Source organism: Rhinatrema bivittatum, chromosome 3 (assembly GCF_901001135.1).
Source record: "Rhinatrema bivittatum chromosome 3, aRhiBiv1.1, whole genome shotgun sequence".
In the NCBI taxonomy this organism is placed as follows: Eukaryota; Metazoa; Chordata; class Amphibia; order Gymnophiona; family Rhinatrematidae; genus Rhinatrema; species Rhinatrema bivittatum.
In genome coordinates this window covers 500,212,166-500,236,835 of record NC_042617.1, presented here as the reverse complement: position 1 = coordinate 500,236,835, position 24,670 = coordinate 500,212,166, and the positions used below count along the sequence as shown (strand labels likewise).

The window sequence follows — 24,670 nt, the reverse complement described above, 5'->3', positions numbered from 1 at the left end:
TGGCATCTACCCCCAGGGAGGGAGGGAAAGGTGGGGATAGAGTGGTGGCACTATGGTACTGATATTTGTTTGGTACATTTCTTCATGGTCTGAAATTCATGAACTCCCAGCACTGAAAATCCAGTAACCCTCACTGGAGTAAGTTCTGCAGTAGTTCAGTTGCAAATTGACTGAAGGCTTGCCATGTTCTCAGAATGTAAAACATCTCTACCCATCTTGGGAAAGGGATGCATATCTGTTGCCCAGCAGGGTCTGTCCAAAAAGCTAAGGAATTGCAGGTCCTGTTGCCTGGAGTGACTGCTGGCACACCAGGAAGCTCAATAGCTTTGCCTCGTTTCATGCTATCACTTGGTGGTGTCTTTGTTTGTTTGTGTTTTTGTTTTTGCAGCATTGAGGTTACTTCTCTGTCTCTCTTGTTGGGGCTTGATTCTCGTGGGTGATTTAGGTATTGGAGCAGGAAGACAATATCTGGCTGTTGGGAAGAAGTGTGCTTTGTGCTGGGTGCCTCTGCTGTGTGCATGGTCCGAGTGCAATGGTTCTTGTGTTCCAGAGATCATCATCATCTAGCTAAACCTGCAGAGAGATTCTCTCTTTTTACATTTAGCTGCCATGGATAGCGATGCCATGGGGCAGTTGACAGGCTGGCATGTTCAGCTGATTGGATTACTCCAGCTCTTTCCTCTTCTGGTTGCAGTTTAGGTTTTCAAGTGTGTCAGATTAGTAAAATCCCTCTTCCACCTCCAGGAAGCTGTAGGCATGAGCTAGTCATTCTGCTACCCAGCACTGCCATCGTTTATCTACTGAGACTGCTGCACTGAAAGCCAGCAGCGGTTTCTTTGAGTTGCCAAACTGGGTCAGAGCAAAGGTCCATGTAGAGGAAGCTTTTATAAGAAATGTGTAGAGTTGTCTGTCTGCCACATCTTTTCGGTTTCTAACAATCATGGTTTCCTGGAGGAAAATTGGGAAAGGCAATGCTTATCCCTGGGAGCGAGCAACAAGAAATGGATCTGCTTTTTTGGATCTTCTCATTGGTACTTGTGACCACCGTAGGTGATAGGATGCTGCACCTTTGAATCGGCCCACCGTGACATGTTATGATGTGCAGATCACAGTATGACATTTCTGATTTACGCTAAGCAGCCCGGGATTGCTCAGTTTTCCACAAATTTGTCTAATCCATTTTTAAGTTTTGTAGTGTCCCTTGTTAGTAGCTTCCACAAGCTAACAAACGCCTGCCATCTGATAGTTTCTTCTTTATTTCATCTATATGAGACATTGTGAATAAAAGTTCCTAAATGTATCTTCTCTACTCCCTTTCATGATTCAATATACTTCTGTCATGTTTCCTCAAATGCTTTGTTTTCTAAGCTGAAAATTTCTCAGTTTTTGAGTCTCTCTTCATGTAGAAGTTGCTGCATACCCTAATTCTTACTGCCTTTCTCTTTATCTTTTCTATTCGTGCTGTTTTGGTTTTTTTATGTTTAAATATCTTTATTTCCTGCTCATATCCAGATCAGTCCAGACTAGTGAGTTTATGCATCCCTACCTGCAGATGGTGGCAGAGAACAAAACTTTGAGGCCCTGCTAGATAACCAAGAGTGCCACTTGCAGTCCCTCAGAATTTCTCTGTCTCCAGCAGATGGTAGAGAAGCATACCTGCAGTCCTGACTGATCTGGAGTTGGAGATTTGGAGCTGCTCCCCAAGGTGCCAGGTTCCTTAGTGGGCCATTCCTAGGGTTGAGGTGGGCGAACGGGGGGTTAGATACCCCTGGCTATAGCTGCCCGCTGGTTCTGTGGCCCCTGAAAGCCAGGATATTGGCTCTCTCTTCGTGCCCTGAGACCCCCTCCTGTCCTCTACTGGCTCCCTGAGAGAAGTATCCCCTTTGGGGATTTCTTCTAGTCCTTTTGTTCCTTTTGTAATGTTTTGTTTAAAATCCTTTATTTTTTTTTTTTTTAATTTTTATCTTATAAGGATCATAGAGGGAGAGCCAGGAGAGTCTGCCTGTGGTGAAGTGCCTGGGCGGTCGACTTCTATAAGTGTCGGGGTCGCTGAGGGAGTGGGAGCTGCGTGTGCTGGCATGATTTCTGTGAACTCCCTGCAGGGATCTGTACATAACATAACATAAGATATGCCATACTGGGTCAGACCAAGGGTCCATCAAGCCCTGTGCGCCGCGGATTGACTTTGGTCTAGGCAGCCGTTTCTTTTTTTAGCGTGCCCGTTTTCTCGTCTCTTCTGATCTGGCCTCGCGATTAGGGAAGTCTCCCCAGCGGGGAATAGTCGTTTTGGTGTTCCGCAGTCTTGGTGTTTTGGAGCCATTTTCGCACACATGTTTTTCCTGCAGCTGCTGCTCCTGCAACGTGCCTTTGGAGAGTGTATGGCGACGCGGCCTAGCTCAAATTGGAAAGGGGAGTGCGGCCACGTGGTACAGCCTATCTCTGTATGGAGCGCACATTTGAGCCCACGCGGTCTGGATGGAGAAACAGTATGTGGAGACCTGTAGGGCCTGCAGCACTTGGTCGGCCCACCTAAATTCCCTCTGTCTGTGCACAGGGTGTGCCTCAGGGGGAGAGGGATCCTCCACTAAGGGTCCTAGAGCCCTGAGGGCCTCTTGCTCGGCAGGGTCCACGGTAGGGTCTAAGTTGGGGGTATCCATCCTCACTGCTCCTGAGGGGTATCGCAGGCAGGGGGGCTCCAACAGGCCACGAATCTGGTGACTCCCCTCCACCTCTCTCTCTTGCAGGGCAGGGTCGCGAAGATGCTGACGATGAGGGACGGTCTCAGAGCCCAGTAGTCCTGAGAGGGTAGCTGTGGGCCCGCGGGGTTTTTCTCCCAAATTATTTTTTTGTTAATGCACAAGGCCTTTCTGGCAAGGAAGGCAACTAAGTGGAGACCCAAGGAGAACTCTTCAGGCCCGTACAAAAGATCTCGTGTGGCCTCAGGGGTTCCCTTGGGGATGGCGGACAAGCATTGCAGGTCCCGAGCTGTGGGAGTTGGACCTCAGAGATCTGGATGACTCCAATGAGCAGCAAGAGGATGTGGCGTCCTCTCCAGCTGCAGATCTGGAGGGAGATCCAGATGCTGAGCAGAACATGAACTGGACTATGTTGAAGGAGCTGGGGCGGGTGGTACACCTGTTTTAAGAAAGAGGAGCTGCGGCCTCTTATTCCTCAGTTGTTGGAGGAGTTGGGGGAGTAAAGCAGCTCAGGAGGAATCTGACAACAAGGGCGTCAATCCGGTCCTTGATGGTCGGGGGGGGGGGGGGGAGAGTCTATCTAGTGCCTTTCCCGTTCCTAAGAAGATTCAGAAGCTGCTTAGCTGGAAGTAGGACACCCTGGAAGTGGTCTTGAAGGTTGGATGAGCAATGGCTAAGCTATATCCTTTTTTGGAGGAGTATTTGGATCACCTTAAAATGCCTAAGGTGGATGCGGCGGTCTTGGCAGGGACCAAGAAGACCATGATTCTGGTGGCAGGAGCCACTGATCTCAAGGATATTCAGGATCTCAAGCTGGAAGTTCAATTGAAGTGCATGTTTGAGGTGTCAGCTTTGAGTCTCTGGGCTGCAGTAAGTGCTAGCATGATGCAGCGCGCCTGTTTATGTTGCATCCAAAAGCCGCAGGAGCAGGGGGCTCCAGGAGTCCTGTCCCCCACACATGCGGCTTGTCTGGAAGCAAGGGTGGCTTATGTGACAGATGCTCTATATGATCTGGTCTGCACTTTGGCTAGGAGCATAGTCTTGTGGTGGCTGTGTAGTGGCTCCTATGGCTGCACAATTGGTTGGTGAACATGTGGGCTAAGACTTTCCTTTTAAGGGAAAACTTCTCTTCGGGGAGGACCCGAATCAGGTAATGAAGTCCTTGGGGGGGGGGGGGGAAACCAAGGGCAATAGGCTACTGGAGGATAAGAAAAGTATTAAGAAGAACTTTCCTGCTCGTCCTTGTTTCCGGGGGTCGAGGAGATTTTGGTCCAGTAGAGGTTCTTCCTCCTCGGGACCTAAGCAGTCGAATGGTCAGCATTTCTTTTGAGGGGCCAGCAGGTCCTTCAGAGGCTGTTCTGGTCAGGGGACCGGAGGAAGTAAGCCATCCCAATAAAGCCAGGGTCACCCACTCCTCATTGGTAGCAGTCGGGGGCAGGTTATCCTGTTTTTACGAGGAGTGGGTCAAGATTACCTCCGACCGGTGGGTTCTGGAGGTGGTAAGGGACGGTTACGCCTTAGAATTTGCTCGCCCGCTCAGAGACGCCTTCCCTGGAGTCGGACTGTTCTTCTCGAAACAAATGGGAAGCGCTAGAAGGGAATCTGCACAGGTTGATAAGCTTGGAAGCTATCCTGGAACCTCTTGAGTGGGCAGGGAAGGTATTTTCATCTATTTTGTGGTGCCAAAAAAAGAGGGCACCTTCTGTCCCATCTTGGATTTGCGGAAGGTGAACTGGAGTTTACGGGTTCCACGCTTCTGGATGGAGATGTATACAGTAATTGCGGCAGTTTGCAAAGGAGAGTTCCTGGTGTTGTTGGATCTTACAAAGGCTTATCTGCATATTCCCATTCGAAAGGACCATCAGATGTTCCTACCATTCAAGGTGCTGGGTCAGCATTTCCAGATTCTGGCCCTTCCCTTCGGTCTGGTCACAGTTCCTCGAACCTTCACAAAAGGTGATGGTGGTAGCGGCAGCCTTGAAGAGGAAAGGGTCGTTGGTTCACCCATACCTGGACGATTGGCTCGTCTGGGCAAAGACGGAAGAGTAGTGCATTCGTTCAGGTCAGTGAGTGAGGCATCTCCTGAGCTCCTTGGGATGGGTGATCAATATTGCAAAGAGCCACCTGGTCCCATCTCAATCTCTGGATTGCCTAGGAGCTCATTTCGATACCCGGGGTGGCAAGGTATATCTGACAGCAAACATGTTGGCGAAGTTGCAGGAGCAAGTTTTTCGACTTCTACATCTCCCAGTTCTGAAGGTCTGGGATTACCTGCAGGTCCTGGGGTCCATGGCCTTTGACGTTGGACCTGGTTCCGTGGGCCTTTGGTCGTAATGCGGCCGCTGCAAAGGGTGTTGTCCTGATGGGATCCGAGGGTTGGAAAAGCATTTTGTCTCCTTGCCTCTGCGAAGGGATGCCAAGTCCAGCCTGGCATGGTGGCTGTCAAGGAGCAATTTGGAAAGGGGCGTGGACTTTGAAGTTCCAGATTAGGTGGTGCTGACCACAGATGCCAGTCTAAAGGGCTGGGGAGCAGTATGCCTGGGATGTTTGGCCCGGGGTCTCTGCTCGATGGCAGAGAAGGTCTGCTCCATCAATTGCCTGGAAATGAGAGCGGTGCTAAGAGCTCTGGAAGTGTTTCTTTTTTTTTTATTTACTGTTTATTAAATTTATAACATTGTTTACAATGAAATATTTAAGCATTTAAAGGAAAATCAATCAGAAAAAAGAAACCAATATATACCCACATATGTAATAATTTAGTCCATGTCCAGAGGGAGGATAGAGAACAATCCTGTAAAGCAGCATCCTAATTACATTTGCAACCTGTATTAATCTTCAACACAACATTGCTGCATAACTGTTTTATCCCTTATAAATTGCTCTAAATGTAGAGGATCATAAAACACAAATTTATTACTACGATACATCATCAAGCATTTGCAGGGATATTTTAAGAAAGAAACTGGCTCCCAAACTTAGAACCCTTTGCTTGTATTCTAAGAAAAGCTTCCTACGTGCCTGAGTGGCTCGGGAAATATCCTGGAAAATCTGCACTCTCTAACCACAAAACCGTAAATTATCAGACCTCATTTTGTTTTCCAGCATTTCAATTTGATTATAAAGGAATAATTTATCCTTAATAAAAGATGTACTAGCAACCTGTAACTGTGCTAATTGAGTGCTTAAACTGGAAATAGAGGCCTCTACATTCCTTATCCTAGTGTCTTAGCTCTAGTTTGTACAGAAAAATTATGTACTTGAGATAAAGAGCTTGACACTTTATCTACTTTGGCAACAAGTTTCCATACATCCTTTAAAGAGACAGTTTCTGGTTCCATATCATTATCAGGTAAATCTATCATATCTGGGATTATAGAGGGAAGAGGAAACATTAACATATTACTATCTTTGGCCTCCATGGTATTAACCTCTGAATGATAGATCCCTTATGTCTCTCCGTCCTACCAATTCCTTCTCCAGCTATACACTGTGAGTTATCAATGGTAACAGGAGGAATCCCCCTTGCTGCCCCAGATAATGTCCCAATATCCATATGCAATGATGCAGGCTGAAGAGGAGGTTGCTGGGGCCCGGGACTTAAAGAAGTCCCCGAGGGTGAATTAACCTCTGCATTGTCCCTCATGGAAGACTCACCCAGATGAAAGATGTGGTCGTCCATCAGCCCAATCTTCATGGATGTTGAGGGCAAGGTGGAAGAAGTCCAGGTTTTTGATTTCCTCTTCTTCCCCATTTTTTACCCAGGGGCGCGCCCCTTTGGTGCGCGGCTTCGGCTGCGTGCCGCCGGTCCCTGATTTTATCAGATCTTCCGGGCTCCCGGGCTCCCGGGCTCCCGGGCTCCGGGAGGAGAAAGAGAGAGGGGCATGCCCCTCTCTCTTTCTCCCTTGGCGTCTCAGCAGCCTGCAGCAAAAAAAAAAACCTCACTGGCAGCTTTCAGTAAGTCTTTCTGGGGTCCTCTCTGCTCACAGGGCTTTCTTTCCTCCCTCTCTGGAGGTGTTTCTGTTGCTGGTCCAAGGTTGAATGGTGCGAGTGTTCTCAGCCAATGCGACAACAGTAGCTTACATCAACTGCCTTACCCAAGGTTACAAGGAGCAACAGCAGGATTTGAACCCTGGTTTCTGGAAGTACTTTTGTCTGTCTGAAGCCTGCAAGCATCGGAAGGGGCTCATCCCTGTCCTATCTTTTTTTTTTTTCCTGTTTGCAGGGAGAAGGCGGTGAGTGTGGAGTTCATGAGGAAGTACATCCACGTGGCAAAGATCATCAAACCCATCTTGACTCAAGAGTCTGCCAACTACATTGCAGATGAGTACTCCCGCCTGCGCAGCCAAGACCAGATTAGTACGGACGTTGCCAGAGTGAGTGCACCAGCATGAGGAGGAGCAATTCACATCTGTCTAGCAAACTTTTACTTAGCTTTCGTTGGAAGCTGGGAGAGGGATGGTATTCACAAATTTGTTTTACAAGTTCCACAAATACTTGATACGCTTTCTTCACCGTGCATAAGACATACAGCTTGTTCCAGTCTTTTCTTGTGGTGGATCGCCAGCTTGGTAGAAAAAAGTGGCTTCAAAGCCATCTGAGCAGACTCATCCTATGGTTGCTTTTAAACTGAGGCATTTCTGCATGCCCGGGAATGTAGTTCTGATTTCCTTAAGTCTTTGCCTGCCCTCCCTAGACATGGAGCTTCATGGTCACCCTTGATATATAGCTTATTGTAAACTTTACATTCTAGCTATGGGAAACATTTTCATTCTGGGAGGCAAATTTGTACCCTTGATAATTTGTCTTACGCATGATAGACTGACCCTCTCTCCCTCCTCCCCCCCCCCCCCCCCCCCCAACCCCTGCACTTTTTATTGTCTGCCCTACTGGGCGGTAAAGCATTGATGAATAAGCTGCCATGGTTGGAAGAGATTGAAATTTAGGAGGTTGTCAGGCTGGTGCCGGTGGAGTCAGTGTGGGCCAGTTACATACCAAGGTGGGAGTGAATACTGTGTGACTCTCTGTAATACAACTGCATGCCGGGGCCCTGGTAACAGGGTGGTAATTGTGGCCTGGGCACAGGCTACATCTTAGCTGTTTGCTGGCAGCAGGTTTCAACTACTTGGTTAGCTGCAGCTTTCTTCTGATAATTTGTGCTGCAGGATTTTGGTTGGGGTTTCTCTCCACAGGGCAACACTGTCTTTATCACGTAACTGGCAAAGCAGGAGTTGTTCATCCTGCTTAATGTGAACATATGGGTTTCTGCACTGTCTTATTCATTTGCTGTGGACGAAGAAGTGGAGAAGACTGCAGTGACAATCTCTGCTTTCTACCATAACTGTTTGCAGACTGCTCCTGTCACTGCCCGGAGTCTAGAGACACTGATTCGTCTGTCCACGGCCCATGCCAAGGCACGAATGAGCAAAACGATTGACCTCCAAGATGCCGAGGCAGCTGTCGAGCTAGTGCAATACGCGTACTTCAAGAAGGTGAGCACCGGTCGGTGGGTTTTTGTTCCTTAGCAAGGCTTCTGCTGCTTGGGGCTATAGATGCGTGGGGCAGTCCAGCCGCAGCTCAACATCTGCATGTATAAGCCAGGCTTGGGGAATGCATATAGTCGGGTTCTGAAGGGAGCTGTAGGACTCCTATTGCAGTGTCTGGGCTATAGGGAGAAGGGTTTAAAAATGTGGGAAAGACCTTGTGATTAAGAGCGAATACAAGGAAGAACTGGTGGGAGAAGGCAATTGGCTGCTCGCTCTACAATGGGTGGAACAGTAGAGAAGAAACTATGGTGGGACGTGGGTTTCTCTTCTGCTCCTGCTTTTTTTTTTGGGCATGTCATGAGAGTGGCCTGACTTTGGTTTTGAAGGTACTGGAGAAAGAGAAGAAGCGCCGCAGGCAGGAGGACTCTGACACAGAGGGTGAGGTGGAGCAGTCCCAGACGGATGCAGGGTCTGAGAAGAAGAGGTGAGTGGGGATATCAGTGTGAGGTGTAACACAGGCACTTAAGCACATTGGGCCTTTACAGCAAGTAAGGTACATAGATAGATCTTGATGAAAACTTTGTTAACTTTTCTGGGTCTGGGGATTATCTGCCTCATTTCTGGCAAAGTTTTAGTTTCCGCTGCACTGAGTGTTGTAACCTGTGGCTTTAAAATTGTGAGTGCAATTTTTGCCTTCTCAGCTGACTGCCAGTCGTTTGAAGTTTTTATAAGTCTAAATCTCTTTTGTCATGCTGGCATAGGTGGAAGGGGGTAAGGGAGGAAGTGCATCATTTGGGATCTGCTCCTGGAGGCAGGGCCACGTCTGGAACATGGACTCGCCAGTTTCTCCCATTTTGTCTGTGAACTGTGGGCAGCAAACATCTACTACACTGGTTTCTCTTTTACTTTTCCATTTCCCTGTACGTACCCGGATCACTCCAGACTGTGGGTTGAGCCTCCTGTCCAGCAGATGGAGACAGACCAAAACTGAAAGGTCTATATCAGAATAGAGCCTACCCTGCAGCCCTTCAGTATTTGTCTGTCTCCAGCAGATGCAGGCAGCTCACCCTGCAGTTCCCTGGTTTCTTCCTTAGCCCTTTCTTGTGGGGCTTTTCTTATTCTAATTCTGACAGGATCAAGCAAGTATTATTGTTCTTGACTTTAAGTTTAAAAAAAAAAAAAAGTTGGATTCTCTTCAGGAGACAGTTCTGTCTCCTCGCTCTTGGGGAGCCTAGGGGGGCTTGGCCCCTTGTTTGATACAGCCTAGGCTCCCTATTCCCGGTGTACCTCAGCTGTGGGGCGATACTGGTGGTCCAGTCACTCCCCCTACACAGCTGTCTCTCTCCCGGGACGTTTTATTCCCCGGCGCTGCCAGCAGGGACGATTCTTTCCCCTGCACTACTCAGTTAAACCAAAAAAAAAAACAGTTAAAGTTGATCAGGTGCCCGTCTTACTTCGGCAGCTGTATTTGAGAGACAGGAGCGAGCAGAGTTCAGTCTCCTGCTCCCGCTCCCTCAGGCACTGCAGCTCAGCTGATTTAACTTTTTTTTTTTCTTTCCTCTATCTGCCTCGCGGTTTCTTTCATGCTGCGTTCTAACTCATGCCTTGCCTGCGAGAAGCCTTCGATTCGGCTCTCCCGTGAAAGGCTGTGTTCGGGGTGTCTGCCGGGGGGAGAGGGCCCCTCCTCGGCAGCGAATAGATCAGTACCCCAGGGCAGGTCTATCAAACGCATGGCCAGGCTGTTCCCGGGTTGGCAAACCGTGGGAACGGCGGCCATCTTGGGGATATCGGCAGTTCCTGTGACTGGGCTGCAGGACACAGTGGAGCTTGATTTTACTGTTTCACCCCCTGATTTGAGCCCCGTGCAGACTCCTGATGCAGGTACTGACCCTTCCCCCTTCTCATGCACAAATCTTACTTAGCTTGCAAGAGGAGGTAGACCCCAGGTCCCCCTCCTCCCTCGGATGCCTTCCCAGCCCGCTCCCGCGGCTACGGATGCGCAGGGGTCTATCGGAGTGCGGATGGTCCCTGGGAGCCTCCCCCTGCTCCTTTGGCGGTTCTGGATCCGGATGCGGATTTGACAGGGGCACCCCACCTCCCCTGGAGGGGGATGACACACGAGTTCTTCGCCTATTTCTTTTTTTTTTTTTTTTTTTTTTAATTTTTTATTTATGCTGATTTTGACAATCTTACATAGAAGAAAATAAACAAATGGTTACAGATTTTCCATATTATTATATCAATAATAACTGAAGTATATATCTCTAATCTGCAATAAGAAATGTAAGAGGTAGTGCTCCAGGATTGAGAGAGAAATTTGAGCGGTTTAAGGAAAACAGGAATTACCTTTTACAATTCGTTCCTGTTGCTAATTTTCACGGGGGGGGGGAAGATTCAAGAAACTTTTTTAACTGTGTTATCTCAAAATAAACATATTTTTGACCATTTCTCCAAACTTCACACCTACATGGATATTTTACAATCATTTTCCCACCTTTACTTTCCACATCTGTTCTTAATTCTAAGAATTTTTTTCTCTTTAATTGAGTTGTTCTGGAAAGATCTGGGTAAATCCAGATCTTTCCACCGTGGAAAAGTTCTGTTCTCTTCTTCATAAACAATCTGAATATAGCATCCCTATCTGTTGCAAAAACAAAACTAACATGTAAGGTAGTTCTATCCTCAATTTTTGATTCTAATGTCATTTCTAACACTTCTGATAAATTTAATGACAATCCCTCCTCTTTCTTTCCCTCAGCTGTGTTACTCTTAATATCCACATAGTATATTTTAGATATAGTAGGCATTGATTTCTCAGGCCATTTCAATATACATGATAAATATTCCTTAAACATGTCCAAGGGTGAGACTAGATTGAGCTTTAGAAAATTGAGTACTCTTAAGTTTAAGTACTTTTGTTGATTCTCAATCATCTCTAATCTCTTGTTGTGTAATATCTCTGTTTTTGTAAATCTTTGATGGCAGGTTTCAAGCGCATTCAATCTTAGTTCCACTCCTTGTTTTTCCTTGTTCATTTTTTCTAATGAAAATTCCAAATTTTTTGTTTGCAGATTCGCATCTGTGGTTTGCTGTGTTAGTTTTATTATTGCAGTTTCGAGAGAGACAATAGCAGACCATAGGGAATCAAGTGATATTTTGCTTGGTTTAGGTGGTAAAACTTTCAAATCTGTTCCTGTTCCTGATTCTTCTTTGCCCTTATTAGCCAGGACCTCTCCACTGCCTTCACTTAAAGATAAGGAAACTTTTGATACTTCCAAAGAATTTACTTGTGGCGGTGGAGGGGTACACGGAGCTCCGGGGCTCAAAGATGTTTCGGTCGGTAGATTAAGCGCCCGCTCAGTGCTTTGATCTACAATGACCACCTCCTCCGGCTCTATTCTAGGAGTGGATGAAAAGAATGCTGGTATCTGAGATTGATATGGCTCAGATAGAGAGGGTGTTGTTGCCTTTCTTTTTGTATGCGGCATTTTTTTAAGAATTTATATAATGATACCAGATATTACTTTTCTCCAAGTCTTCTCCAATTTAAGACTCTAACCTGGGCGGGTTGGGAGCAGGGAGAAAATATAAAGAGTGATTACTCACTTTACTTGTGTCCAATCAAGTCCAAATATTCCCTGGTAGCGACACGCGCCGGGACAGCGACAAGCGCCGAGGGAGACTGGCTTTTAAGCTCCAGCCCCTAGCTGCTGACGTCAACGTTGCTGTTCAGTGGGCGTCACACCAGGAAGCAAGCAGTCTTTACCTTCTCCAAGAAAGTATTCAGGCACAGACGAGAGGTAATTGTTACAAAGAAATCTTTTGTCCCCCTGCTCCTTCTCCAACAAACGCCGAGGGAGACTGACTTTTAAGCTCCAGCCCGTAGCTGCTGACGTCGACGTTGCTGTTCAGTGGGCGTCACCCCAGGAACCAGGAAGCAAGCAGTCTTTACCTTCTCCAAGAAAGTATTCAGGCACAGACGAGAGGTAATTGTTACAAAGAAATCTTTTGTCCCCCTGCTCCTCAGGCACAGACGAGAGGTAATTGTTACAAAGAAATCTTTTGTCTCCCTGCTCCTCTTCGCCTATTTCTAAGGGAGGAATTGGATCCGCTTATTCCTTTCATCATTCAGGAGCTGGGAATTGAGTCCTTCAGTGGATGCATTCACGGCCGCAATGCCGGCTTGCGTGGACCCGGTCCTGGCGGGATTCAGGGCTCTTCCGCGCACTTCCCCTTCCATCCCATGCACAAGCTGATGCTCCTCCGGGAATGGGAAGCTCCCGAGTTGGGGCTTCGAGTGGGGAAGGGCTATGAACAAGCTCTATCCTCTCCCCGAGGTGTGCCTGGACATGCTAAAAATCCCTAAGGTGGATTCTTCGGTGTCGGCAGTCACTAAGCACACCACCATCCCGGTGGTGGGTGTTACGGCCCTGAAGGAAGTTCAAGACCGCAAGCTTGAATTCTATCTCAAGCGCATCTTTGAATTCTTGGCCTTGGGAGTTCGGGCGTCGATCTGCTGCAGTCTCATGCAGCGGGCAAGCATTAGGTGGGTTCCGCAGAGGCAGAGCAGGCTGAAAGTTTGGAAGACGCTATAGTGTATGGGGCGGATGCCCTTTACGACTTGTTCCGCGTCCAGGTGAAAGCGATGGCTTCAGCGATCTCGGCCAGACAGCTCCACTGGCTCTGGAATTGGTCGGCTGACTCCTCTTCAAAGACGCAGTTGGGCATGCTTCCTTTTAAGGGTAAGTTGCTTTTTGGCGAGGACCTGGAGCAGCTTATTAAATCCTTGGGTGAGAACAAGGTTCATAAAGTGCCTGAGGACCGCCTGAAACAGTCACGAGCCTTCTTCCCTACACCTACTCGCTTCCAGGGTCAGCGGAGATATAATGCTTGGGCGAGAGGGGCTTTCTCTAGGGGAAACTCCTCCAGATCTCAGTCCTGGTCTCAGTCCTTTCGAGGACGCCGCGCCTTCCGAGATAGCATCCCACAGCGTCCCACTGCCAAACCCGCCTCCCAATGAGATTCGGCTGGCCCATTCCTCCGTTCCAAACTTAGGTGGTCGTCTATCTCTCTTCCTCGAGGAATGGGCCAAAATCACGTCTGATCAGTGGGTCCTTGAGATAATCGAGAGAGGCTACGCTTTAGAATTTGTTCGAGACCTACTGGATCTGCACATAGTGTCCCCATGCGGACATCGGAAGCTGGCTGCCGTATCCCAGACTCTCTCCAGACTGCAAGGGCTGGGGGCCATAGTTCCAGTCCCCACGGAGGAACAAGGCGCCGGCCAGTATTCCATCTACTTCGTGGTACCGAAAAAGGACAGTTCTTTCCGCCCCGTCTTAGACCTCAAGAGAGTCAATCGAGCCCTCAAGATGCCTCATTTTCGGATGGAGACCCTGAGGGCGGTAATAGTGGCTGTTCACCCCAGAGAATTTTTGGCCACCCTGGACTTGACCGAGGCCTACTTACACATCCCAATCCGGGCCGAGCATCAGAGGTATCTCCGTTTCGAGATCTTGGGCCAGCACTTTCAGTTCCGGGCTCTGCACTTCGGTCTCGCCACAGCTCCACGCACATTTACCAAGGTCGTGGTGGTGGTGGCCGCTCTCCGGGAAGGAGTTCGGGACGATTGGCTAGTGCGGGCCAAGTCGGAGACTCTATGCCAGCTGGCAGTCGACAAAGTCCTAGCTCTACTCACTTCGCTGGGGTGGATAGTCAACTTTCCCAAAAGCAATCTGTGGCCCTCCCAGGCCTTGGAATTCCTGGGGGCTCACTTCGATACCAGTTGGCAAGGTATTCCTTCCGGATGTTCGAGCGTTCAAGCTGATGGACCAGGTCCGGAATTTCTTTTTCATGCCTCTTCCTACAGCGTGGGATTACCTTCAAGTTCTAGGGTCCATGGCTTCCACTATTGACCTGGTCCCCTGGGCTTTTGCGCATATTGTGTCCATTACAGAAAGCTTTGCTATCCCGTTGGAAACTGGTCTCGGAACAGTTTCGGATGACTCTCCCGCTCTCCGACTCTAACATCAGTGACATACAGTGGTGGCTATCGCTCAAGCACCTTCTGAAAGTAATATCCCTACAGACTCCGCAGTGGATTGTAGTAACGACGGATGCCAGCCTCTCCAGGTGGGGACAAGTCTGCCAGTCTCAATCTCATCAGTGACAGTGGTCCCCGGTCCAATCCCGCTGGCACATCAATCGCCTGGAGGCATGGGTTGGAGAGTCTGGAGGCTCTCCAAGCCTTCCTCCCGCTGATTTTTCGCAGGGCGGTGCGCGTGCTCTCGGACAATTCCACCATGGTGGCTTATATCAATCGACAGGGGGGCACCAAGAGTCGCCTGGTGGCCCTAGAAGCCAGCAAGCTCTTCGCCTGGGCGGAGAGCCACCTGGAGTGCCTGGCAGCTTCTCACATAGAGGGCAAAGAGAATGTGCAAGCCGATTTCTTGAGTCGACAGCGTCTCGATCCGGGCGAGTGGGAGTTGTCCGGAGCAATGGAGCTGATTGTCAGCAGGTGGGGCCCTCCTCACCTGGACCTGATGGCAACCTTGGGCAATGCAAAGGCTCCCAGGTTCTTCAGCCGCTGGAGGGAGCACTGCTCGGAAGGAGTAGATGCTCTAGTCCTTCCTTGGCCACACGATGTCCTTCTTTGTGTTCCCTCCTTGACCCCTAGTGGGAAAGGTCCTCAGAAGAGTAGAACTTCACAGGGGTCCGGTCATCCTCGTGGCTCCCAAATGGCCCTGCAGACAGTGGTTCGCGGATCTGGTAAATCTGGCGACGGACAGCCCTCTTCGTCTCGGTCATTTTTTGTGTCTGCTCCGGCAGGGTCCCCTATTTTTCGACCAGGCGGATTGCTTCTGTCTAGCGGCCTGGCTTTTGAACGGCAGAGATTAAGAAGGAAGGGATAAAAGGAAGAAGTTATATCCACTCTACTGCGCGCCCGCAAGACTTCTATCTCGCTCGCCTATGTCCGTGTTTGGAAGGTCTTTGAAAATGTTTGTGCAGAATCGGGTGCCTCGGCTCGTTCTGCTCTGGTTTCTATGATTCTTTCCTTCCTCTAGAAGGGCTTCACCAAGGGTCTCTCTCTCTCAGCTCGTTGCGCGTCCAAGTGTCCGTTCTCGGCTCTCTTTTAGATAACGTTGATGGTCACGCCCTGGTGTCTCACCCGGATGTTGTCCGTTTTCTCAAGGGTGTCAAGCATTTGAAGCCGCCCGTCCAGGCCATTTGTCCTTTGTGGAGTCTTAATTTAGTCCTTCGGGCTCTCTGTGAGACTCCTTTCGAACCTCTCCATCAGGCTACCCTTAAGGACCTGATGCTCAAGACAGTTTTCCTGGTTTCTATCTGCTCTGCCAGACAAGGGTCGGAGATCCAAGCATTGTCCTGTCAGGAGCCCTTTTTGCGGTTCTCTGATTCTGGAGTTTCTCTCAAGACTTGTACCCTCCTTCTTGCCGAAGGTTGTTTCTTCCTTTCATGTCAATCAGTCGGTGGAGCTTCCCGTGTTCTCTCCTGAGGATATAGCGGGTCCCGTCGGGAGCGATCATTGCCACCTTGATGTAAAACGCGTCCTCTTGCGTTACCTCCAGGCCACAAATGAGTTTCGGGTCTCCGACCACCGCTTTGTCCTGTGGAGTGGAGTGGTCCAAATAGGGGTAACCAGGCTTCTAAGACCACAATCGCTCGGTAGTTGAAGGAGGCGATCTTGTCGGCCTATATCTGCCAAGGCCGGGCGGTTCCGGAGGACCTAAAGGCTCATTCCTTGCATTCTCAGGCTACTTCTTGGGCAGAGAGTCAATCTGTTTCTCCGCAGGAAATATGCAGGGCCATTATATGGAAATCTCTGCATACCTTTGCTCATCATTACCACCTGGATGTCCAGGCGCCAGTTTTTGGTTCCTTTGGTCGGCAGGTGCTTCGAGTGGGACTGTCTCTGTCCCACCCTGTTTAGGGAAGCTTTGGTACATCCCACGGTCTGGACTGATCCAGGTACGTACAGGGAAAGGAAAATTTAGTTTTTACCTGTTAATTTTCATTCCTGTAGTACCACGGATCAGTCCAGACACCCTTCCCTATACTGCCTGCCGTCTGCTCGAAGCTTCCTTCCTCTTTTTGCAGGATGCGGCATGTGGTTCATCCGTGATTCTAATTAGAGGCACCGGAAGCGTCTCTTTGACAATGGACATTCAGACAAGAGTGTTCTTCTACAGGGTCCATTCAATGTTTGCAATTGTTAGTTTCTGAGTTCCCTTGTTACTTGCTTGAGTTCTCTCGTTACTTGCTTCATCCATTACTGTTTATCTTTATGCTTTTCTGCTTTGACAATGGTTATACTGTAGGGCTGCAGGGTAGGCTCTGTCCTGATATAGGATACCCTTTCAGTTTTGGTCTGTCTCCATCTGCTGGACAGGAGGCTCAACCCATGGTCTGGAGTGATCCGTGGTACCACAGGAACGAAAATTAACAGGTAAGAACTAATTTTCCTTTTTTTTTCTCGCGAGTTCCCTGTGCTTATGAATCTTTAGTAGTTATCTGTTGGTGGAAAGGAATTTCTAGAGTTTTACTGGAAAAGTAAAGTAAGTCCAATAACATTCTCTAGGGGAATGTTATTGGACTTACAGTCACAGGTAGCATCTTGCTTTATCTCTGGCATGGTCACGCTGGCAAAACTTAGTCTGCAACAAATTGGGAGCGATCCTGCAGGTGACATGTTGTGGCTAAACCCCCATACAGGAGGAAGCTGCGCCGAAAGGACGGGACGGGTCAGGCAGCTGAGACGAAGGACGGGGACTCTTATGACCCCTACGATTTCAGCGATGCAGAGGGTGAAACGCCAGATGGTAAGGCTTCCTGCTGAATCTTCAATTGAGAATAATAAATTTAATTTAAAAAAGGAAAGTTGCATAAAATTTAACAAATTTCTGGGCAGGAAGTTTAGGATGAGATGCATTTTTCAGCCCATCGTTGTTTTTTTTTTCTTTGAGTATGTGTTGTGCATAGCCCGGTTTTAATCCTTGAGGTGTGTATGTTGTAGGTTACATCAGTTGTTTGCACTTCCACCTTTCACAGGATTTGTAGGAAAGGGTGTTGTGTAAGTAGGGACCTTCTTTGTTTTCAAATTGTATTTAATTTTTCCTGAGAATTTCAGTCTTTATTACAAACAAGAACAAAAAATGTTTATTCCCTGTACGTACCCGGATCAGTCCAGACTCCTGGGTTTTGCCCTCCTCCTCTAGCAGATGGAGACAGAAGTTTAACAAACAAAACTCCGCCTTATCTAGGCTGGTGCCAGCTACAGTCTGGCAGTATTCTTCTGTCTTCCAGCAGGTGGAGGAGGTGCAAAACTTAGTCTGTGCTGAGGCCTAGTTTTTCAGTTCTACATAGTATTGTTAGCTGGAAAAATTAAAAAAAAGAAAGATAGAATAGGGTATAGGACCGCAGTGGTTTGCCTGCAGGTCCAGTCTCCCGCCTTCCAGGGGGTTGTGAGGTCCTGAGGGGACCATCCCCCCTGGTTTCCGAGGCCGCTGAGGTGTGGGGTGCTTTGCCTCCCTGCCAGCTTGACTTCATCACTGGGGGTGATACCGGGGAGCCTGGCTCACTCCCCCCAGTTGGTCCAGGACCCGGAAGCTATTGGCTAACTATATTTAAAACAAACAAAAAAAAAAGTTAAAATAATTTTTTTTGTGTGTTTTGTTGGGGTTTGATTCTCCTTCCCTTCCAGTCGCGTTCGGGGTGCTTGCGCTCCATTTTCGCTGCTGTCCGAGCGATTTTCGGGGCCGTCTTTCGCTGCAGCATGCCGCGTCGAGCCGCTTGAAGGGCCTGCGGCGCCGCACGGGCACGACTGTCTTGGGACAATTTGTGTTCCGATTGCCTCTCCGGAGGCGAGGGAGTCTCTGCGGCCCCGGGCAGGGTCCTGGTGAGGGTCCAAACAGTCACCGGAGCATTTGGGGACTTGCAGTCTTCAGGTGCTGACCCGTTCCTGCGGAGCTCGGGAACGGGCGCCATTTTGGGTTCAGTAGGGTCAGCTTCGGCGGAAGCGGCCGCCATTTTGGCCCCACTGTTATCTGCAGCTGCCAAAGCGCTGGCGGCACGGGGGGAGGACGACCCCCCACTGCGATTGTCACTACAATGCAGAGTCCCTGAGGGGGACGGACCTGCGAGACCCGGCTGCGCTGCCAATCCAGAGGTCCCTGAGGGGGATCAGACTGATCTCTTCTTTTTCGTCTGATTTTGTTTTACTTATGCATAAAGCCTTCAAGGCCCGCAAAGCGGGCAGGAAAAGAGCACACGGACCGGACCCCACTAGGATCTGGGAAACGGGCCAAGCCCGCTCAGGACCCAGATCTCACGGAGGGGCCACGCCCTTTCAGATTGCCGACCCCTCTGGTGGATCCAGATTCCTCTTTGGATCCGGAGGACCAGCCGGGGGACCAGGACCTGCCGTCACAACCCCCGAGAGGGGTTGAAGGGGATGGTGACCAGCTGTCCGGAAATCTGAGAGGTGCCCATGGGGCAGACGGTGATGACCCGAAGGTGGTCCATCTCTTTCAACGGGATGAACTGGGTCCCCTCATCCCGGCAATACTCGGGGAATTAGGGATACAGCCGCCTCAGGAAGAGTCCAGGCTTGGGGCTACGGACCCGGTGGTATTGGGTCTGAGGGGTCCTCCCTCAGCTTTTCCCTTTCATTTTTCAGTGACTGATTTGCTCTTCGAGGAATGGGATACCCCAGACTTAGGCCTCAAGGTGGCTAAAGCGATGGACAAGCTCTACCCCCTGCCAGAGGAGGCCTTGGAGCTGCTAAGGGTCCCTAAGGTAGATTCGGCTGTGGCGGCTGTCACGAAGAAGACCACCATTCCGGTTACTGGGGGGATGGCTCTTAAAGACTTGCAGGACCGTAAGCTGGAGATCCAGCTTAAGAAGATATTTTGAGGTCTCTGTGCTAGGGATTCGTGCAGCTATCTGCAGTAATTTCTCCTTGCGAGCAGGGCTTCGTTGGGTGCAACAGCTACTAACCAACGACTCGCTTTTCTCAAAGGAAGCGCGCCAGGCGGGACATCTGGATGTGGTGATTGCTTACAGTGCGGATGCCTTTTATGATTTGCTTCGAACATCGGCCAGATCCATGGTGCCGGCGGTTTCAGCGCGGCACTTGTGGCTCCGCCATTGGGCAGCAGATGTGTCCTCTAAATCACGGCTGGGTTCGTTGCCGTTTAAGGGCAAGTTGCTGTTTGGAAAGGAATTGGAGGATCTGATTGAGTCCCTAGATGAGAACAAGGTGCATAGTTTGCCAGAGGATAGACCAAAGTCAAGAAGTGCTTTGTCTTCCTGTTCACGATATAGGGGATGTCGGAGGCCTCTGACTTCTCGGGGGTCAGTTTCCTCCTTCCGCCATAGTGCCAACAGGCAGCAGATGTACTCTCAGTCCTTTCGCGGGCGCTGCTTCGGCCAACTGGGGGCTGGTCAGAATGTGCAGGGTGGAAAGCCCTCACAATGATGTGCAGCCGGTCCATTCCTCCGTACCAGTAGTCAGAGGCAGGTTGTCTCGGTTTTACGAGGGTGGACCCCTCGTAAAACCATTCTGCTTTGACATTAAATAATACTGCCAGACTGTAGGTGGCACCAGCCTAGATAAGGCGGAGTTTTTTGTTTGTTAAACTTCTGTCTCCATATGCTAGAGGGGGCGCAAAACCGAGGAGTCTGGACTGATCCATGGTACTACAGTAACGAAAATTAGCAGGTAAGAACCAATTTTTTTTTTTACTTGGAAAAATAACAACTCATTTTGTTTGTACTGATTCTCCCATTATTGCACTTGTTTTAATAAATGTTGATAAATTCCCAGGAAAATAAAATAAGATAACTGCAAATGAAGGTCCCTGTATGTACAAAATGGTGTACTGCACCTTACTTTATCCCAGGGGCGTGCAAGGTGGATGTCCTGTTACATGCCATAGGCAAGAGGGATGGTAAAGGAAAGTGGGGGAGGAGAGGGAGAGAAGCCGGCTAGTGCAGCCTCCACCAGAGTCCCACTTCTGTTTTGTTTAAGTGACAGGGAGAAGGCTCCTGCACAGTGTGCAAGTGACCCCTCCCCACTGCTGCTAAATGTGTTATTCGCCGTTCGTAGGATAAGCCTAGAGTGGCGAGGAATTCCTAGTCTAGGCATGTGCATTTCCGAGGGAACAGGCAATTTTTTTCCAGGCGATTTTTCCTGCCTCGGGGAGGAGCAGTCCTACAACCAGTCCTTTTGAGGGTGAAAGCCCGGTCGAGACGGCTCCGGACAGAATAGTTCTGGGGCTGAGTCAGTGCAATGAAGTGAGGCCGGTCCACTCCTCTGTCCCGCTTTTTGGGGATTGACTGATTCTCTTTTACAGGGAGTGGGCCAGAATCACTACGGATCAGTGGGTCTTAAGCATGAATAGAACAAGGTTAAGCTTTAGAAGTTTCTCATCCGCTTCAGGACCGGTTCATGGTCTCCCCTTGCGATTACGCAGAAAAAAGGTGGATAGTACCAACAGACTCTCAACCATCTGCGGATACTTGGTACCATTGTTTCCTTACCCGTAAACAGGGGCAGGTCATTATTCCATTAACTTCGTGGTTCCAAAGAAAGAGGGGACTTTTCATCCAGTTCTGGATTTGAAGAATGTCAACAAGGCCCTCAAGCTTCCTAATTTTTGCATGGAAACTCTCTCCGTTCAGTCATCGCAGCAATGTGCAAGGGAGAGTTTTTAGTGTCCCTGGATCTAACCAAAGCATACTTGCATTTAGGCATCTAGCCCGACCATCAGAGATTTCTGAGGTTCAAGATTCTGGACATGCATTTTCAATTTTGCGCTCTGCCGTTTGTTTTAGTGACGGCTCCAAGGACTTTCACCAAGATGATGGTGGTGGTCGCACCTGCGGAAGGAGGGGGGTCCTGGTGCACCCGTATCTGGACAATTGGCTCATTCGCCGAAGTCGAAGACCACTGCAAGCAAGCGGTAGATCTGGTACTACAGCACTTACGGTCGCTCAGCTAGATAGTAAATTGGGCCAAGAGTCAGCTCGTCCCCTCTCGGGAGCTGGAGTTTCTGGGAGTACGTTTCAATACCAAATTGGGGAAGATTTTTCTGACAGAGGAGCGCATCGTCAAGTTGCAGTCACAAGTTCATCGTTTATTGGAGAGCGAGATACCCAGGGTCTTGGATTATTTATTTATTTATTTATTTCGAATTTTTATATACCGACATTCTCAATACAAGTATCGAATCAGGTCGGTTTACATAGAACAAAACTGTCGCAATAAAGGCGTTACATTAAACAGCGTTTCTTAACATATGAGTAACATATAACATATAACATCTACCTTATAAATGGGCTCTGACCGACGGCCCGCAAATGCGCAGTAGAGAGCAGCTCTACCGCGCATGTGCGGGCCAGCACGTTGGTCAGAGCCGTGCGTGCCCGGAAAAAAAAATGGCGGTGGGGCCGCAGGAGCGGGAGGAGAAGCAGCGGCGCCACGCGCGCGAGTGACAACCCCCCCCCCCCCCCGAGATCTGCCGGCAGGAGTGGGAGGAGAAGTGGCGCCGCGTGCGCGGGAGTAACACCGCCCCCCCGAGATCTGCAGGCAAGAGCGGGAGGAGAAGTGGCGGCGGCGCCGCGCGCGGGACACCCCCCCCCCCCCCCCCCCCTCGAGATCTGCCGGTTGTGGACGATCGTAAAGGGGAGGGGATCGAGAGAGGGGGGAGGGGAAGGTGAGAGAGGGGGGAGGGTGAGGGGAAGGGGAGAGGGAGGAGAGGGAGAGGGGGGTGGGAGGAGAGGGAAGGGGAGAGGGAGGAGAGGGAGGGGGAAATGAGAGGGAGGGGGGAGAGAGTGAAGGAGGAGGGAGAATGAGGGGGAGGGAGTGGGAAGGAAACGGACCGAGCCCGTTGTTACGGGCTTAACGGCTAGTATAAATATAAATAATACAAATTAAATATTACGTACAAGGTTGTTGGCTCCATGGCATCCACATTGGAACTTGTGTCTTGGATGTTTGCCCATATGAGGCCTCTGCAGGTGGCATTCCTTTCCCGGTGGGATCTTTTGTCAGAGCAATTTCAACTCCTGCTACCGCTGACAGATTGTGCCATATCCAGTCTCTCATGGTGGCTTGTTTGGGACCAGTTGTGTCAAGGGGTGGACTTGGAGGTCCCGGAATGGACAGTGGTCACCACGGACGCCAGTCTCTCTGGTGGGGAGCTGTCTGTCAAGATCAGATGGTACAAGCTCAATGGTTGCCAGAGGAGGCATCATTGTCGCACCGCCTAGGGACGAGGGAGGTGCGGCTGGCACTGGCTGCATTTCTCCTTCTTGTGTGTGGCTTTCCGGTCAGGATCTTGTCTGACAGTGTGACCACAGTGGCTTATATCAGCCATCAGGGTGTGATACCAGGAGTCGAGCAGAGCTCAGGAGCTGATTCACTGGGCAGAACACCACCTATCGTTGCTTTGGCATCTCACATCTGACAATGTGCAGGCGGATTTCCTCAGTCATCAGAATCTGGATCCCGGGGAGTGGAAGCTGTCAGAGGAGGCAATGTCTCTCATCAGTGCCAGATGGGGCAAACCCTGCATGGACTTGACGGTAACGCAGCGAAATGCCAAGGTGACCCGTTTCTTCAGTCGCAGAAGAGAGCACAGGGCAGGAGGAGTCGATGTCTTAATTCTTCCTTGGCTGAAGGATGTTCTGCTTTATGAATTCCTGCTGTGGCCTCTGATGGGCAAAATATTGTGGCATGGGGAGGTCCATCAAGGAGACATGATTCTAGTGGCTCTGGAATGGCCTCTGAGGCCTTGGTTTGCAGACCTGGTGAATTGGGGGGTAGACGGCCTGTTGCGGCTTGCTCATCTTCCGAAACTCCTATGGCATGGTCCTATATTTTCGGATCAGGTGGATCGTTTCTATCCCGTGGCTTGGCTTTTGAGAGGAAACACTTAAGGGACAAAGGCTACTCTGAAGAGGTTAGTGCTACTCTGTTACAGGCTAGGAAGTCTTCCACCTCCTTGGTGTATGTGAGGGTCTGGAAGGCATTTGAGGATTGATGCTTGGGGCAAGGTGGTGTTCTTATGCGAGCCTCCATAGCGAATATTTTTACTTTTTTGCAAAGAGGTTTGGTAAAGGGTTTGTCCTTCAATTCTCTGAGTACAAGTGGCAGCCTTGTGATGTCTCCAGGGCAAAGTGCATAGAGTGACGCTGTCCACACACCCGGATGTGGTACATTATCTCCGTGAAACGAAGCAATTGCATCCTCCGGTTCAGAAGCTGTATCCCTCATGGAGCCTCAATGTGGTTTTGAAGGGCATATGTTCGGCACCGTTCCAGCCTCTCAAAAGGTCTACCATAAAGAATCTGACGTTGAAGGTGGTTTTCTCAGTGGCGATTTGTTCCACCAGAAGGATTTTGGAGCTTCGAGCCTTGTTATGTAGGGAGCCTTTCTTCAGAATTTCAGATTCGGGGGTTTCCTTGAGGACGGTTGGAGATTGTGATAGGAGGTGACTTGGAGCTTTGTTCTAAAAGTTGTGGAGCCCGCCTGAGGCAGTTATCCAAAATGGTTTCATTAGCTGAAAACCCAGGTTTAGGAACCATGTCGCTGGGAAAAAATGAGTGAAACTGCTGACTTTATTGCCGCATGGTGGTGATTATTGTCCTTTTTCTTTATTAAAGTTTTTAAAGCATCCTTTGAGATTTTTTTATAGACATTTCATTTTTTTTCCATCCTGGTCTCTGGGTTTTCTCTTTTCCTATGTCACAGAGCAATTTGAGAAGGGAATAATTGAGCAATGAATATTGGGCATATTGCTGAGCAGATATGCCCAGGTGAAAGGCTGTCATGATCCAAAGTGCAGAAACTCCCTTCTAACAGTGAATGTGGGAAGTGGGGGAAAAACAATTCATTCTCTCTGTTGGGTTTTGTGGCTTCATATATGTGCCAGTTGGTAGCAGGCAGGAAGGAAATGGCTTAGCACTTCTCGTCATTGCCCCGGCACTGTATGGGCAGACAGGTTTTTCTGTAATTTTTTTGCAGCTCAGTCATAATGTAGATTGTCTAGTACAGTGGCCCTGAAAGTTTGTTAGGGGGAGCCCCGTGCACAGGGTTTCACTGCTGCTTGCTGGTCCCTTTTTGTGTAGAGGCTTTCGTGGCGGGCACCCTTTTTTAAACACTTTGTTTTGCATATTTCAGGAAAGGCTTTAAAAGTTGATTTTTATTCCCCCCCCCCCCTTTTTTTTTTTTGAAAAACATTATCTTGAGGGTGGCTTCTTGATTCTCTCTCTCGCGAGTCTTTCTGCTCAAGTCAGGGTCCCAGAAAATATGATGGCACCGTATCTTGTGTCTAAATGTGTGTTTTTTCTTTTGAACTTCCAGTCCAAGCCCATCCTGTAAAGACACCTGAACGAGAGGAGCCAATGGAAACGGGAGAGGCCAAGAAGTCTGTTCTGACCGATGGGAGGTGAGATGTGGCCTTCCCCCTT

The 24,670-nt window shown here is 49.4% G+C and overlaps 1 protein-coding gene across 1 annotated transcript in view; it reads left to right on the top strand.

Moving 5' to 3' along the window:
* LOC115088139 (DNA replication licensing factor MCM3-like) overlaps window positions 1–24,670 on the top strand; it is an 86,937-nt gene that overhangs the window by 59,134 nt on the left and 3,133 nt on the right. The window contains exons 12-16 of the mRNA XM_029596116.1: window positions 6,919–7,069; window positions 8,045–8,185; window positions 8,566–8,663; window positions 16,910–17,016; window positions 24,564–24,648. Coding sequence (XP_029451976.1) covers window positions 6,919–7,069; window positions 8,045–8,185; window positions 8,566–8,663; window positions 16,910–17,016; window positions 24,564–24,648 — 582 coding nt within the window. The remainder of the gene's footprint in view (window positions 1–6,918; window positions 7,070–8,044; window positions 8,186–8,565; window positions 8,664–16,909; window positions 17,017–24,563; window positions 24,649–24,670) is intronic.